The sequence below is a fragment of the Saccopteryx bilineata genome, chromosome 1 (assembly GCF_036850765.1).
Source record: "Saccopteryx bilineata isolate mSacBil1 chromosome 1, mSacBil1_pri_phased_curated, whole genome shotgun sequence".
Taxonomy (NCBI): domain Eukaryota; kingdom Metazoa; phylum Chordata; class Mammalia; order Chiroptera; family Emballonuridae; genus Saccopteryx; species Saccopteryx bilineata.
Window position 1 is genome coordinate 346,872,081 of NC_089490.1, and position 17,591 is coordinate 346,889,671.

Consider the following 17,591-nt stretch of genomic DNA (forward strand, 5'->3'; position numbering starts at 1 on the left):
AAAAGAGGTAGCTGAGATTACAGGAGGGAAGACCAGACTTGCCTGCGTAGAAATTCAGTAAGTGTGGCTCTCTCAGAAGTACTGAAAATTCTCTTCCTTATCTCCCCATAAAAAAATACATTACACCCTCTTAAAAAAATAAATTGGCCTCCTCTCCTGTTTTATGACCTGATTCTACAGGATTTGGTACCAGTCTTTATGGTTTCCCCTGCCCCCTTTCCTTTCAATCATGTGGGGTTTAGAGACAGGTCAGAATTTTAATCATTTGTTACTTAAATTATAAGACGTGTATTACCATTACCTGAAGGGATAAACATGCTAAATATAAGAGCTCTATAGAACACCTGAAGATGAAGTCCTGATTTCAGGAGCATTAGCATAATACATACCCCCATACTGGCATTCCCTCTTTTCTTAGTGCTACATCTGAGCACAGTGCGAACAAGAAAGGCCATCAGAGGCTGGGATTCTATAGACGTGAATGCTGGCATTTCCAACATGTTTCTTCCAGTGGCTCAGATTTATACTTCCTGAAAAGTTGGGAGTCTGCGCCTTCCAATGTGTTTGGCCTCTAGTGGTCATTCTGAGCATTCTGATCGGGCACAGAGGGATAGCTGGCATCAGCTCTCTAGGAAGGGGACACGTCTCGGGTTGGCAGTAGGTTGCATCTCTGGTTGATGACTCAAACTGGCATGGAAGGTCACAGACAGTGAAGAATATTGATATCAACCAAAGAATAAGACATCTCAGAGCCAATATCTGCTTTTTATCCTATTAATATCTTCTATAGCTGGTTCCCTGGTTACAGAGCCCCAGTTGCTATAGTAGGGTAGCATGAAAGCAAGAGCCCAGCAGCTTTAAATGGTGTGTGTGTGTGTGTGTGTGTGTGTGTGTGTGTGTGTGTGTACACTTGTGCATATGTGTTTGGGCTTTAAGCATTTGAGACACTAGAATGGAATGTGCTTTGGGTTTGGAGTCAGTTGGCCTCGTTCTGGTTCGGCTACTTAATACGTGGCCTCAGTCCACATCACATCTGTTCTTTTGAGCTCGCTTTCTTGCTCTGTGCATCTTCACAGGGTAGTCAGGGGGATCAATGAGATAAGATAGGGAGATGTCACTCTGTAAAGTTTCATGTAATACATTTCTATCATTGTACCCCACAAAGCAAGTAAAGGACCCATCATTGTCATGGGACCTAAGAAGTATAGATTATGCCCAAATCCGTCATCTTCAGGTCAGGGTAAAGACCTTCTTAAACATTTCTAAAGACAAGCATGGAGGCTTGTGGGGAACATAAAAATAATATTGTAGGGAGAAAATCTTTAAAAAGTAGAAGATTGAGTTGAAATCATGTCAGTGATTTTTCTGCTCCGACTGCACATAAACTCAGTCCCAGTGCAAAACAGCGAATAATTCCCTTCCCTCCCCACCAATCTCACAATTCTGCTCTTGAGCTTTGTAATATGCTGATCAGATTCGCTTTCATTTGATGGCTAAAGTCGTTCCTTCCTACCATACCGTGAAACCACAGGTAGAGGAACACAGGCAAGTCCAGGTTCCCCTTGTTATATCTTGCTTATACCCACAGTGGTTGACAGTGGTTAGAACAGGGGGTTAGAACAGAATCATCCAAAAAAAAAAAAAAAAGAACAGAATCATCCAGTTTTTTAGTTACTTGAACACAGAAGCAAATAATTACTCTCATTGACCTTCCCAAAGAGCTACAGAGGGAGCCAAGAAAGGCTAAAAATCACCACTGCCATTTCTGGGATCTGAATCAAGTCAGTCCAGTTTCCTTTAACAAGTACCAAAATCCTTTCTGTTATGGTTGGATCCATGAATGTCCTGGGAAACAGCTAGCCAGCTGAGGTGTAGACTGGCACTCTTGTATCATGGTTCTAGTGAGAAAATAATTTAGCAGTATATATCAAAAGTATTAAATATATGCATACCCTTTTGACCTAATAATACTAATGCAGGGACTCTTTCCTAAGAAAACAATCTAAAATTCAAAAATAACTATATTCATTAAGATGTTCAGGATAGTATTGTTTATAATAGTAAACATTTGGAAATAACTTAAATGCTCAAAAATGTAATAACATAAAGGTTATGAGCAGGGTCTTTGTAGTCAGATAGCATTGGCTCAGCTCAATTCCTGGCTCAGTCACCAAAGAGTTATATGACCTTTTGTAAAGTATTTAATCTCTCTGAGACTCTAATTCCTTAATCGTAGAATACGAATAATAATAATAGTAATACCAACTCAGGAATTGTGAGGAATAAGTGAGATAATATGTTTGTAACAACTTATTATAATGCCTGACATATAGTGGGTACTCAATAAATGTCAACTATAACAGTGCTTTTTCTCTGGATGGTAGGATGATGAGTATTTTCCTGTGTTTTTAAAAAATGTTGCCCTGGCCAGTTGGCTCAGCAGTAGAGCGTCGGCCTGGTGTGCGGGGGACCCGGGTTCGATTCCCGGCCAGGGCACATAGGAGAAGCGCCCATTTGCTTTTCCACCCCCACCCCCTCCTTCCTCTCTGTCTCTCTCTTCCCCTCCCGCAGCCAAGGTTCCATTGGAGCAAGGATGGCCCGGGCGCTGGGGATGGCTCGGGCGCTGGGGATGGCTCCTTGGCCTCTGCCCCAGGCGCTAGAGTGGCTCTGGTCGCGGCAGAGCGACGCCCCGGAGGGGCAGAGCATCGCCCCCTGGTGGGCAGAGCGTCGCCCCCCTGGTGGGCGTGCCGGGTGGATCCCAGTCGGGCGCATGCGGGAGTCTGTCTGACTGTCTCTCCCCGTTTCCAGCTTCAGAAAAAAAAAAAAAAAAAAAAAAAAAAAACCTTAAAAAAAATGTTATGTATTCCTTTGACAATCAGACAAAAATCTTTGTATTAAGAACACACGTCTGGCCTGACCTGTGGTGGCGCAGTGGATAAAGCGTCGACCTGGAAATGCTGAGGTCGCCGGTTCGAAACCCTGGGCTTGCCTGGTCAAGGCACATATGGGAGTTGATGCTTCCTGCTCCTCCTCTCTATCTCTTTCTCTCTCTCTCTCTCTCTCTCCTCTAAAATGAATAAATTTAAAAAAAAACAAAAACAAAAAAAAACACACGTCTGCCTGATCAGATGGTGGCACAGTGGATAGAGCGTCGGACTGGGATGCGGAGGACCCAGATTCGAGACCCCGAGGTCGCCATCTTGAGCGCGGGCTCATCTGGTTTGAGCAAAGCTCACCAGCTTGGACCCAAGGTCGCTGGTTACTCGGTCTTCTGTAGCCCCACAGTCAAGGCACATATGAGAAAGCAATCAATGAACAACTAAGGTGTCGCAACAAAAAACTAATGATTGATGCTTCTCATCTCTCTCCGTTCCTGTCTGTCTGTCCCTATCTGTCCCTCTCTGTGACTCTCTCTCTCTCTGTCTCTGTTTAAAAAAAAGAACACATGTCCATGATTCCAGAATATACCAGTGGTGAAACCCCTAAGCTTTGGTTCCCTAGCACAGGACTGAGTGGCCTGGGAGAGATGCCTCAGTATTCCTGCGATACCTGACTTTCAAAACTAATCATTGGAGTCTGAACCGTGTTCTGTGAGCCACAAGTAATGATTCACTGGTGCACTGTGAAATTAATTTAGTAGACCTGGTCAGCATTTAAAAATTCTGAACTAGAATAGAATAAAATAAAATGAAAAACCATAGAGGGTATTTTATGTAGTGAAAATGTTTTATGAAACATTTCCGGAAAAGTATGCGTGTACGTGTGTGTGTGTGTGTGTGTGTGTGTGAGTGTGTGTCTTGGGTTGTGATACAAACTATGTTTCTTCCTGAGGGCGTCAGAGTTGGAATCTACCTGTGGTAGCCCTCAATAAGGATGTTAGCTGGAAGGGTAAAGAAAGGGAATTCCTAAACGTCCGCCTCTTGGGACCCTGCAGGCCAACACTGATGCCAATGAGTAGGCTCCCCTAATTCCTAAGTTAAGTGATTATGTTTCAGTAAATTTTTCTCCCAGAGTTGAAATTGGAGAACACGGGAGGGGCTCTATTCAGAAATGGCATCAGAGGTCAGGTCTGGCTGAGTAGGGCATTCAGGGGCTATTTCAACTCTGGCTCTTCCTCTGGTGTTTCAGCTGAGCTCTGTGGAAGCGGGAGGAGCTACAGCCTTCATCCATGCCAACTTTAGCGTGCCTGTGGTCAAGGTGAGTGGGGGTCTGGTCCAAACAGGTGGTTGTAAGGTGAAGAACTATGTCTAGCTTTCACGTGGTCTGTGCTTGCAAACGCATTCCTGGGAGGGGGGGATAAGAAGAGGTCTTTCCCTGATTCCCAAAATCAAAGATAATCCATCCCTCAATCGTTTCAAATACCATATGTTATTGTGCCTCTAGTTTTTATTTTATTTACATTTATATTACATGTAGACAGTTACATTTCTGCCTTCCCTGTCACAACAGAGCTCAAAGGAAAGGACTGCTTTTATTAACCTCAGATCCTCTACAGCAACTGGTCCCCTCAGTCATTTGTTTAGTAAACACTGAGGGCTGGAGGCACTGTGGGTACTGAGGAAAACAGAGTCCTGGTCCTCTAGGAGCTCAGAGAAAGTGAGTGTGGCGATAGAGATGTGAAATCACATGAGGCACAGAAGAGGGCCATGTGGGAAAAGGTTTGTTCGGTGAATTGAGTATTTCCTCACCTTTCAGATCAATCAAGCAATCAGGGATGGCAACCCTTATCGAAGTCAGGAATGAAATGAGGACAACTACATAAATGATATCATGCCACTAAAGCACTTACTTACCGTGCCTCGCATGTCCTAAGCATTCATTAAATAAATGCAAGAATCTAAGAATACCTGGGGGTTGACCAAGGTTAAAGTGAGTCTGGGAAGTGCATAGGGGAAAAGTCAGATATGGAAGAAGAACATATAACATTTGCAGTAAAAAAAAAGAAAGAAAGAAAAGAATTTGGAGTCAAAATACTGGGGTTTGGGTCTTTACCTTGCTCCTTCTTGGTTGCACTATTTAAAGCCCCTCAGCCTCCCTTCTGTTCTGGTAAATTGGGGAGTGGGATAATGCTGGCTTCCTGGGGGTGTTATTAGTGAGTGCCTAAGGAAGGGTAAGTGCCTGAGTTAATTAAGTTCTTAGTTGTATGAGGAGTGTTTTATTCCACCCTGTGGTTTTTGAGTACTTCTCCTGAGGGATCCAATGACATCCTGTGCTCACCTTTTTCCTAGCACTTGTCACACTGTCCTGTCGGTCTGTTTTTTATCTGTTCTAAAAGACTGTGAGCTCCTGTGAGCAAAATTGGACACAATTTGTCTCTGCATCCTCAGGGCCTGGAGCAGGGTAGACCCCTCAGTAAGTGACAAACGCAGGAATGAATGAATAAATGGCAGCTCACGCCGCTCTGTGCCGTTTTGTGCATGCCTCACCCCCAGTCTGCACAGAGGTCTTCTTGTAATGATATGCATGCATTTGTTCTCAGTCATGTGCTTCCCAAGTAATGAGATTCTAGGTTGAGCTCCCCGCCCTGGGGTGGGGCCCTTTGGATTTCAGAATGCAGCACTATTTTGGTGGAACCTGCACAGGAGTGGTGAAGGGGACGGTGACACACTGCACGCTGGCTGTCCTGTCCTGGTGGGAGATAAGTGGGGTAAGGCCTGCCTTTCTGGGTGTGGGAATGGGGTGAGGGTTCGTAGTGAAGTGAAATAGGGGTGGGTGGAAAATAGCGTAGTCTTTTCATTCCAAAAGCTTCATTACAGCACCATGTTAGACTGACATGATCAGATTCTGAGGTAGTGGCCCCCCCCAAATTGAGAGCTCACATAGGGCAGGGATCCTGTCACAGAGCAAGTGTCAGTAAAAGTTTATTGACCTGGCCAAACAGACCATAATTCCTGCAGATGGCTGAGGAGGCTCACGGTGCCGAGTCCCATCCTGTATCCCAAGGAGAGAACCATCAGTTGCCTCCCCAGGAGATGGTCAAACAAGGGAGAGATAAATAAATAGGGGGCATGTATATGTTGTATATGTGTCCAAGAGCACTTAGTGCTGAAGACAGAAAAAGTGGAAGAAAGACTCCCTGCTGAGACGGACATTGCCAGGAGAGGCTACCCTTTTTTTTTTCTCATTACTCTGGAGTGGCACCGTGTGTGTGTGTGTGTGGGGGGGGGGATGGCTTTTAGGAGCTACATGAATGAAAGATGGATGACCTTAATACCCGCAGGTTTGGGCCCTGGCTGGTTGGCTCAGTGGTAGAGCATCAGCCTGGCATGTGGAAGCCCCAGGTTCAATTCCCAGTCAAGATACACAGGAGAAGCAACCGTATGCTTCTCCACCCTCCCCCTTCTCTCTCTCTCTCTCTCTCTCTTCCCCACCCTCCTGTAGCCATGACTTGACTGATTCAAGTGAGATGGCCCTAGGCACTGAGGATGGCTCTATGGCCTCCTGCCTCAGGTGCTAGAAATAGCTCGGTTGCCAAGCAATGAAGCAATACTTCAGATGAACAGAGCGTCACCCCATGGGGGCTTGCCAGGTAGATCCCGGTCAGGGTGCATGTGGGAGTCTGTCTCTCTGCTTCTCCTGCTCTCACTTAAAAACAAAACAAAACAAAACAAAACAAAAACAAAAACCCCACAGGTTTGAAAATTAGTGTCTAGTGTAAGATAGAATCTGTCAGGGACATTTTCCAGGGGCAGTGTCTTCTTTGCTATTTATTTCTGTCAGAAGCAGCGTTGTGGTCCATAGCAGGGCTGGGACTAGAGTTACTTGAGTGTAGAATTTAAGGAGGCCCTCAGATGACCCTGGGGTGATCACCACCACTGCCCACTCTGCTGAGCCAGCTCTTCCTCCCCATCCTCCCACAGTGGCCAACAAGTGGATTCATGAGTATGGACAGGAATTTCGCAGACCCTGCAGCTCAAGCCCTAAAGACTAGCATGTTGGCAGAAAGAAGTTGATGGAGTCCTGTGGCTTTCCAGAGAAACCAGAAGCCAGACACTAAGGATTGGAGAAGAGAACAGAGAGCATCCTTCTGGAAGAGGGCGTCGTCCGCACTGTGCGTACGTTGCCAATGGCAGGCAGGGAACGGCGTCTGCCAGAGGACACCTGAGAAGTCACTGAGAAGCAGTGCACATTGTTTCTCCTCCGGCATGAGTCACAGAATGGACAATACAAAGGACTGAGCAAGAAGGCTGGAGAGGGAAGTTTCTGGAGATCAGATACTCTGTTGGGAATAAGAAATAGTGACAGTCTCTGGGGTTTGGTTAGTGGAGCTTTTGCCATTTTGCACCTTGACGCCAGGGATCCAGAAGTGGCGATGAGGGTGCCTGTGTGAGGGGCCAGCCCGACTCCCGTGGCTTTTTGTCCTTTGGCCCACTGATGTCGGCTGAAGCCTGAGCAAGCAGTAACTCAGTACCAGGAGTGTACCTCATGATAATTTTTTTAAAGCAGAAAGCATCTATTTTCCTTTTTTTGTAGGATGATTTTTTAAATACAGCTATTAAAAATGTTTACAAATCATTTCACACTGAGAATGTTCTTATATTATAACACCAAGTGAAAAAAAGAACGTAAAATTTTATTTAGGCCACAATCTCAACTTGGCTCACCTCCTAGTCTCCCTCCTCATCCATTCCAGACACACGACATTCTGTTTCTCAAAACCACCGTATTCGTGTCCGTCACCTCAGCACCGTCCCGCCTCCTCCATGCTTCCCTAGCCAGGCTCGTGGCTCTGTCGCTTCCGAGGGGCCTTCCCTGATCACCCAGCCTTCCAGCCATTTTCCTTCATGTTAACTGATCTTATTTTCTTTATAACAGATTTCTCAAATTGAAATTACTCATTTAATTGTGGCCAGTCGCCTTCCCTGCCCAGTGAGTGCTTTATGACCCCATTCTGTTTTGTAAATGCCTCTGTTACGCTCCCATCTTACTGGGTGTCAGTGTTTGTATCCCTGGCAGTTCATCTTAGACTCAGTGTTCCTTTTTCTCTCAGTATCTCCAGAGGAAGGTCTAGTTTGAAATAAGTAGGCATTCTGCAAATAGTTTTGGATAAGTAAATAAGAAGGCATCCTTTTCCTTACCTGTGGTGGTACAGTGGATAAAGCGTCAACCTGGGATGCTGAGGTCACCGGTTCGAACCCTAGACTTGCCAGGTCAAGGCACATATGGGAGTTGATGCTTCCTGCTCCTCCCCCCCTTCTCTCTCTAAAAAAAAAAAAAAAAGAAGAAGCCCTGGCCGGTTGGCTCAGCGGTAGAGCATCGGCCTGGCGTGCAGGAGTCCCGGGTTCAATTCCCGGCCAGGGCACACAGGAGAAGCGCCCATCTGCTTCTCCATCCCTCCCCCTCTCCTTCCTCTCTGTCTCTCTCTCCCCCTCCCGCAGCCGAGGCTCCATTGGAGCAAAGATGGCCCACTGAGGATGGCTCTGTGGCCTCTACCTCAGGCGCTAGAATGGTGCTAGAATGGCTCTGGATGCAACAGAGCGACGCCCCAGAGGGGGCAGAGCATCGCCCTCTGGTGGGCATGCCGGGTGGATCCCGGTCGGGCGCATGCGGGAGTCTGTCTGACTGCTTCCCCGTTTCCAGCTTCGGAAAAAAAAAAGAAGAAGAAGAGGGACGAGGAGGAGGAGGAGGGGGAGGGGGAGGGGGAGGGGGAGGGGGGAGGGGGAGGAGGAGGAGGGGGAGGGGAGGAGGAGAAGGAGGAGGAATCCTTTGAGCTGTGCTTAGGGAGACAGGTAGACTTTTTACATGCAGAGTCTTAATGAGAAGCATTTCCCAGCAAAAGGACTAGTATGAGCTAAGGCTGGGTTGATGAGTGACTAATATTTGAGTACTTGTGCAAAGAGAACATTACCGGTGACTAGGCTCAGACTCCTCAGGAGGGGCAGGGGCGTGTGTCTTGCTCACAAGAAGCCACACTGTTAAATGGCTGGATGGTTAGATTCTGTGCTGCCTCTGCCCCTACCTGCACGGTGCACTTCAGGATATCTGCTTCCCAGAGCTCTGTGGCCCCCAAGGAGAGCGTTCTGATGTGCTTCCTCAAGTCTCTACGAGTGCCTGCTTACATCCCTGTATCTCTTCTGAGTATGCCTGGATTCTGGAAATTGTTTTTCTAAATGGTGCTCATGTAAGTAAGGGAGGGAAAATAATTTTCCATCTACCTTTCTGTGTTCTTAGCTGAGACCTCTAATTAAAGACAGATTAACAAGAGAAAAACAAAGAAGTTTATTAATATGTATACATTGGAGACACTCAGGGAAAAATGAGTCACTCACTAAAGTGTCAAGAATGTCTAAATACCACCCTAATAGGGAATGGGGAGGGAGGGTTTGGCCTCCTTAGGGAAGATGAATGGGCCCTTAGAAGAACAGATGGGAGAGGAGGTATGATAGTTTTTGACAGTTTGTCTGGATGTCTGCAGTACATGTTATTTTTCTGCAGTTGCTTTGTTCCCATTGGCAATATCTTTTGCTGCCAACAATTTTTGAGGAGTTGCCATCATTTCCGCAAGCTTTGAAAAGATCTGTCCTTTGGGAGCCTTTAATGCCTAATAGCTAAGAACCCCATCAGATGTTGGTATTTGTTGAATACACAAATGAATCACCTCAGTCCCACAGAAGTGCAATGAACACCTGCTGTGTGACCAGCCCCATGCTGGGTGCTCCTTGAGATTCAAGACAATGGGGGGGGGGGGTCTGCTCATTGCCCTGAAGGCAAAATTAGCACATGCCCAAAGAGAAGAATGGAGAATTTGGTAGAATCAAGTGGGAAGCTGTGGCGTACTCACCCTAAGGATCATGGGAGCTGGAAGAAAGGCAAACCCTATTGAGGGCTTCCATGTTGGGCCCCAGAAATGCAGTGGAAAGAGTGAGAAAGTGTGCCTGTGGAGGGCAGGGAGCAGCTGTCACCTCACTTGTTCCCTTTCACGAGGGGCTAGAGAGAGCTGTCTAGGAGGAAGAAGTGGGAGGGTGTTGATTCTGGGGCCCACATCCAGCAACGCCAGGGGCAAGGGCGGCCAGCACAGACTGCTCTTTCATGGAACCACTCAAAGAGTTCCCTGTTTGGGGGCGCTGGCTGCTCAAGCCAGGAGGACCCAAGGAGGGGCGGGAGGGGAGAGAGGGCCCTTGCCTGCGCAGTGCTGTACACGTACACGCTGGCAGAACTGAAACCAGCCGGAGGCTAAGGGAGGAGACGGACAAACGTTTCTGTACCTCCCCTTTGCCAGCAGCTTTATCTCCCTTATCTAATTCACAACAATTACCATCCCTTTTGGTAAGGGAGGAAAAAGAGGCTCTAGGATAAGACTTCCCTAAATTCCACAGCCAGAAGCAGAGCCAGGAGCAGGAGCTGGGGAGGTCTCCCCTACCAGCTGCTTCTAACCTCTTTCTCTCCGGACTTTCTTACCTTAGGATCTCTACGGCTTTCTGACCCTTAGGAAGTTGAGCCTGTCTCTTTCCCTTCTTCCTTTCTGCCCCATCCTTCTTTTATTCCCTTTCTTGATTACATGACCCTTTCTATCAAATACTTGATACGCCCAGTGGTAGGATTCAAATAATTTAACAACCGGTTCTCTGCCCTTGATGACTGTTTAAGTATAAAAAAATGATATACCGAAAGGTAGTTTATTATTTCATGCATTTAATACTTAAATAAGAACAATAAGAGGAACGTAAAACTAGATTATGTTATAAGAAAGAGTTTTAAGCCTGACCAGGTGGTGGCAGGCTGGGATGTAGAGGACTCAGGTTCAAAACCTGAGGTCGCTGGCTTGAGTGTGGGATCCTAGACATGACTCCATGGTTGCTGGCTTGAGCCCAAGGTCGCCGGCTTGAGCAAGGGGTTACTCACTCTGCTGTAGCCCCACCCCCCAACACCGGTCAAGGCACATATGAGAAAGCAATCAATGAACAACTAAGGAGCCGCAATGAAGAATTGATGCTTCTCATCTCTCTCCCTTCCTGTCTGTCCCTCTTTCTGTCTCTAATGTGTTTTTTATTTTATTAAAAATAAAAGGTACACGTGGTACCTGAAGGGGCACCATCTTCCTGGAAATTCCCACAATGCTTTCCAGGTTCTAGAGCTCTGACATCTCTAATTTTTACTTTCTTGCAACAAACAAAGAATTGTCAGCTGCTCAGCCTGGAGAAGCAAGGTTACCTGTCCTGCTGCCTTTGCTCAGTCAGTGCTTTCTACGGGAGCCACTGAGCCCTGTGAGCACGCTGGTGCTCGGGGTTAGAGAGAGCTTTCTCACAGGCCCAAGTCTTTCTGGCACTTAGGGTTGTGGACATGGGGACTGGCAGGGCCAGCTTCTGGCACTTGGGGTAGCCAGCATTAGCTCATATGCCTGGCTCCAAAGCCCTCTATGGAGGCTCTGCCCCGACTCACCCCACTGACTTCCTCCCTCCACACTTGGCTGTCTTGGAATGCAAAAATTAGAGAAACAGTGAGGTACTACTTCACACTTACTAGGATGGCTATAATTTTTTAAAAGAAAAGTAACAAGTGTTGGAAAGAATATGGAGAAATTAGAACCCTTGTGCATTGCTGGTGGGGAATGTAAAATAGTACAGCTGCTATGGGAAATAATTCTGGTAGTTCCTCAAAAAGTTAAGCATAGAATTACCACATGCCTCAGTAATATGTCTTTTAGGTATACATTCAAAAGAAATAAAAACAAGAACTCAAATAGGGACTTGTATACTTGTGTTCATAGCAACATTATTCATAATAGCCATATGGTAGAAACAACCCATGTAAGTGTGTATCAACAGATGAATGGATAAACAAAATGAGACATGTGTATGCAATGAAATACTACTCAATGACAAAGAAAAATGAAATTCTAATACATGCTACAAAATAGCTGGACCTTGAAAACATTATGCTAAGTGAAATAAACCAGACACAGAAGGGCAAATACTGTATGATTCCACTTATATAAGTGTTGGAATCCATGGGAGTCAGAAAAGACCAGAGTAACAGGCTTTATTGAAAGGAAGAAAAGAACCCTGCCAGGCACTTTTCCAGAGAGAAGGGCACCGGTTACAGACTAGGGGTGAATTTTATAGCATTTGGGAGAGCCTGAGAGGGTACTGAGTCAAAAGTTCTGGTATATTCCCTTCTGCAGTTTTAGGATTTCAGCTTTCTGGAATGTTCCTCCTTGGGTGGTTGATCAGCTTTCTGGAACTTTTCTGCCTCAGGGGCGATTGTCTAGTAAGTAAGGGTGAGGTCAGGCAGCCAGGTGGAACAACAAAAGGGCAGTTGGAGTTTCATATATCTATCAATAAGCTATTTAGCATAGGCAAATTCAGACAGAAAACAAAATAGAGGTTCCCAGAGGCTAGGAGGAGGGAGGAAAGGAGAAGTTATTGTTTAGTAGCACAGAGTTTAGTCAGGGATGATGAAAACTTTTAGAGTATATAAATAGTGATAAGGGGTACAAAGCAGTGTGAATGTAATTAATGCCACTGAATTGTACACTCAAAATGGCAAACATGATAAATATTATGTTATGTATGTTTTGTTTTGTTTTTTTTTTTTTCCATTTTTCTGAAGCTGGAAACGGGGAGAGACAGTCAGACAGACTCCCGCATGCGCCCGACCGGGATCCACCCGGCACGCCCACCAGGGGCGACGCTCTGCCCATCCTGGGCGTCACCATGTTGCGACCAGAGCCACTCTAGCGCCTGAGGCAGAGGCCACAGAGCCATCCCCAGCGCCCGGGCCATCTTTGCTCCAATGGAGCCTTGGCTGCGGGAGGGGAAGAGAGAGACAGAGAGGAAAGCGCGGCGGAGGGGTGGAGAAGCAAATGGGCGCTTCTCCTATGTGCCCTGGCCGGGAATCGAACCCGGGTCCTCCGCACGCTAGGCTGACGCTCTACCGCTGAGCCAACCGGCCAGGGCCTGTTATGTATGTTTTATCACAATTGGAAAAACCTGTTAAGAAATCTGACAAGAACATTCCTCGGCCAGAGAGGGTCAGCACTCAGGCCCCAAATGTACCCCAAGTTCAGCTAACTCTGCTCTTCTGAGGAGGCCCGCTTGGTCGGGCTGGGGAGGAGAACCCAGCGGACCTTGGCTCTAATGGTTTTTGCCTTGGTTTACCCGCCTTTTGGAACTCCCAACCATCTCCTTGTCTTTTTAGGACCATGGCATTTACCGCTTTTCACCCTGAGTACTGTGGGCAGCACACATTTACTATATATATTTGAGCCTCATTTAATCCTCATGACACCTTGTGATTTAGGATTATCAACCCATGTATGTATGTATGTATGTATGTATGCATGTATGTATTATTGGGTAAGAAACCTCAAGTTCTGAAAGAAGTGATTGCCATTGGTCACCTGGCTAGTAAGCAGTTGAATGCCTGTCACCAGACCGCAATCTTCTCACCTGCCTCACCTTGATCTTTTTTCTGGCAAGGTTTGAGAGTGTTGAGACCTGCACTGGTCTGGGGGTCCTGTGGCTTGAATCTGAGTCTGGAATGTGCTTGTAACCTTGAGCAAATCACTTTTCTTATTAGAGCTTTCATTTTCTCTCCTGTAGAATGCCAATGCTCACTGGCCTGCCCTACTCACCCCACGGAGATGTAAGATCTCAATCTATGACTATGTGCTTTATAAATGGTACATACCCGACTGTCAGTCTAAGCTTAAGTTTGATTCATCATCAATATGTGGCATCATCACTGGTCATCAGGAAAAAAACTTTCTTCCCCAGCACACAGTTAACTAGTCAGTGAACTTCTCCCTCCATCCACATGTAAGAGGCCAGCCACTGCCTGGTCTCAGGTGCCAAGGTTTCGCCTGGCTACAGGCTGTGGCTTTCTAGCAAACTGCTGGGAGAAAAAGCCAGCTCTAGGAATAAGGGAGCCTCTTGAGTTTACATAACTTTCTGAGCCCTGGAACCACAGTGAGAATGTGTTGATTCTGGCTGCTGCCGGGGCAGCCAGCTGGGGCAGGAGAAGCATTGGCTCAAAGCTCACAAACAACACACTGTTCCTGCAGAGAAAGAAGAGTGTGGCCACTTTTGGCTTTCGCTGCGCCTGTTGTAGGCTCTCTTCTTGCTTTTCATGTATTAATGTCTCAACCTTTTAACTCCCTACCCCCACTTCTGATGACAGGCCCTTGAAACTAACAAGTGTCCTGGCACCTCATTGTCCAAATCAGTTTCTGTCTTGTTCATTCCACCTCCCAATTTTCAAGCCTGTTGCCTCCTCTCATCCCTGGAGCCACTGTGCTAGTTCAGTGTTCTGTTGCCTTTTACATGGACTATGGCAACTGCCTCTTGACAGATCAATCCATCCACACAGGATACCAGAGTTCCTTAATTTCAAACAACTCCCCATTCTTGCTACTCAAGGCTTTTAGGTTCTGCCTCCTGCTGCCTCTCTTATCACAGCTTCGACTCCAGCCACACTAATCACACTAACCCACTAGCTTTCAGACTGACTTTCAAGTCTCCTGGGCTTGAGTATGCAGTCCCTCTACCTGCAATGTATTCCCTTTCCTTCTTTATCTCCATCTTGTGATGCTTCAAAGCTCAACTCCAATGCTACCTCTTCTGTCAAATCTTCTCTAACCTGTTTCAAAATGTTTGGTTGTCCCCTTCCTCTTTGCACAATGTGGTCACTGTTTCTCTAACAGCCTCTAGATTATGAGCTAATTTAAAGGATCTCCAAAATCCACTGGAAGCTTGGCACAGAACAGGTTCTCAGGTTTGCTTAATCAGCAAACCAATGCTCCTAACAGCAGGTATAGAAGAGAATAACACCAGCAAGTCAAGCCACCTGTGGGGAAAACGGCTGGGTTAGGCTTGCTCGCTGGTTTACTGGCTACAAGCACTTTGTGCAATTAGGGCATGAGCACGTGACAGCACTACTGTAAGGATATAAGCACTTCCCTTCAGGGCGATTAGAGCAGATCATGTTCCCACCACAGCGAGGAGCAGTTTGTTTCCTGATCACTTGCTCTCCCCTGCAAAAAGCAGGTTTTCCTCCCCTCCCCCTCTTCTTTTGGCTTGCCTGTCTTTGTGAGCCTCCAATGAATTGGTATGGCTCAGTTTTCTGGCTCCGCAGTTCCTTTACCATCTGCCCAAATTATGTGAATCTGCATGGCCACAACCACCAGCCTCACATCTGGCACAGCTAACAGGATTCAAATTAGATTGGTATGGAGCTGCCAACACCCTTGTAGGGTGGGGTGGTCGTTGCTCTCCAGTGTATTGTTCCCCACGGCTCTTCTTTTGGGGACTGTGGGCTGAGTGTTTCTTACAGTCCTGTGAGAGGAAACCAGAAGTTCTGTGCGAGAAGCTGCCTGAGGTCGAAAGCTCCAGCGTGAGCTGCAGACTGAGTGGCAACAACGGCATGAACTGGAATGGTCACTGGAGAAAGAGCTGCAGGTCCGAGAATGGCAGGTCAGGCGACAGGCTGAGAACCAGTGACTTGAACTGCAGCAATGCTGGAGAAGGAGGCTGACTGCTCTCAAAAGCTGGTGTGAGATGCAGGCTGAGCACCAACGGTGCCTGGAACTGGAGTGATCTCTGGAGAAGGAGTTATAGGTTTGTGAGCTCCAGTTTTCCTTGGAAGCAGAATGCTGGCACTGACAATTGGTGGAGACACAACTGTGGTTCAAGAGCTCAAGTCTCAGCTTCAGGCTGACAGCTGGCAGCTGCTGGAGTTGAAATGGTCACTGAAGAAGGAGCACCCATGCTGGTGGAGTGGCTCTGAGCCAGCGGGAGCAGACATTTCCAACTCTTCTGAGGAGGAGGAGGCCTGGAATGAAGCTGCCGTCTGCAGACTCAGAGTCTAGCCAGTGTTTGCCCAGAAGGTAAAAACCCAGCAGCCAAGAGTCCCTCAGTGCCAGGCACAGCCCCCTCCTCAGGTAATGGAGCACTCTGGTCTGGCCCTACACCCAGGCAGAGCTGATGGAGTTGGGGGCACAATTCAGGCAGAAACCCACCAAACCCCTGGCAGCCTGGTTGTTAGTTATGGTTGTGGGACATGGGGGTGGATGGCATCATGCTCTCCAGAACAGAGATGGAGAAATTGGCCACCATTGCTACATACTCCTCCTTAAGGCATTGTCTTCAGAACCGCCATGACAACCCAAGGAACCATACCCTATCAGAACAGGTGATGGCCACCTCTAATGCTGGCAGAGTGGCTCTGAGTCGGTGGGAGGAGGCGTTTCCAACTCCTTCACTTCTGAGGAAGAGGAAGTTTGAACTGCAATTGCTGTCTGCAGACTCAGAGCCCAGCCAGTGGTTGCCCAGAAAGTAAAAACCCAGCAGACAAGAGTCCCTCAGGGGCAGACACAACCCCCTCTGCAGGTAGTGGAGCACTCTGTGGTCTGGTCATACACCCAGGCAGAGCTGATGGAGCTGGGGGTGAAATTCAGGCAGAAACCCACCGAGCCCCTGGCAGCCTGGTTGCTGTGATTGTGGGACATAGAGATTGTGGATAGAGGATTGTGGATCACCTGCCCACCACTGTGAGGGGCCATTTTTGCTGTTTGTTTGCCAGAGAAGAGGTTTTCCAATCTGTTTGCTTGTCTGCCACTGTGAAAATCTATTAAATGGTAATGGCTCAACACTTTCTGGATCCAGTTCCTCTACTGCCTGCCTGAATCCAATGTGAACCTGCCTGGCCTCAGCCACTGGCCTTACACCACCACTCGTACAGTCTGGCAGAATGCCAGGCACTTGCCAGGAGTAGTGAGTAGGTGGCAATACTATAGTGAGCTAGTAAAGGTCCTTCAGGAAGTAGGTATGAAGAATGTGCTTTCAACCCAAGGTCCCACGGTCCAGATGAGGAAGTGTTTAAGGCAGGGATGAGGGATATTATTCTTTGCAGTACCCCATCACCCCTTTTTGGGTCACTAGTGGCTCTCTTGAACCCCTATGTGGTTTTGCAGATGGTAGCAGATTTGGGGGAGCTAGAGACAGCCTAGGACCATAAGGCTGTGTGGGCTGCTGCCCATGCTGCCCCCCTCGCCCCGACTAACAAGGGAAATGGGCCTGTAAAGGCTACCTGAACACAGATGTGGGAAGATTTGATGTGGCTGGGGCAGATAGGGAGAAATTAGATGGCAAGTCTTATAAAGTTTGTGGCAGCTTAAACCAGAACAGAGGTTACAGCCACTGAGATGAAAGGCCCCAGCAGATACCAATAGAAACAGTTGGTGCAAGGTTGGCACAGTTACAAGATTATATGGTAGAGGCAGCCAAGAGAGAGGAGGATCCCCAAGACCCATTGTTCCAGTTCAAACAGGGGGAAGGCCAAGGGACCCATCTAACAGTGATGGGTGGGGACTGGAGGCCCCACATGAAACTGGCAATCCACTAGTCCCCTTCTAATGTCCAGTGAGTGTTGGCTTTGGTGGATACAGGTACAGAATGTCCCCTCCTCTATGGGAACCCAGAGTGGTTTGCTAGGACCCTGGTGGCCATTCACAGTTATGGGGGTCAAACTGTTTGAGTGAAGCTAATAACTATTTCATTGGGGGTAGGAAGAGAGCCTCCTAAAGCCATATAAGGTGTATCTCCTATTCCTGAATATATTTGGTTGGTAGATGTCTTACAAGGACTGTGGTTGGA

General features: G+C 47.3%; 1 protein-coding gene across 4 annotated transcripts in view; it reads left to right on the forward strand.

Annotated features, from left to right (window-relative positions):
* P4HA3 (prolyl 4-hydroxylase subunit alpha 3) overlaps positions 1-7,405 on the forward strand; it is a 57,815-nt gene extending 50,410 nt beyond the window's left edge. For 2 of the 4 annotated variants that reach the window (XM_066253722.1, XM_066253724.1), the window contains 3 exons: positions 4,129-4,197; positions 5,551-5,647; positions 6,861-7,405. In XM_066253722.1, the coding sequence (XP_066109819.1) occupies positions 4,129-4,197; positions 5,551-5,647; positions 6,861-6,931 (237 nt within the window). In that variant the 3' untranslated portion in view covers positions 6,932-7,405. Of the gene's footprint in view, positions 1-418; positions 443-4,128; positions 4,198-4,695; positions 4,769-5,550; positions 5,648-6,860 lie in introns of those variants that run through there. The other 2 variants (XM_066253723.1, XM_066253725.1) reach the window with 2 other exon arrangements.
* Positions 7,406-17,591: the final 10,186 nt, after the last annotated feature.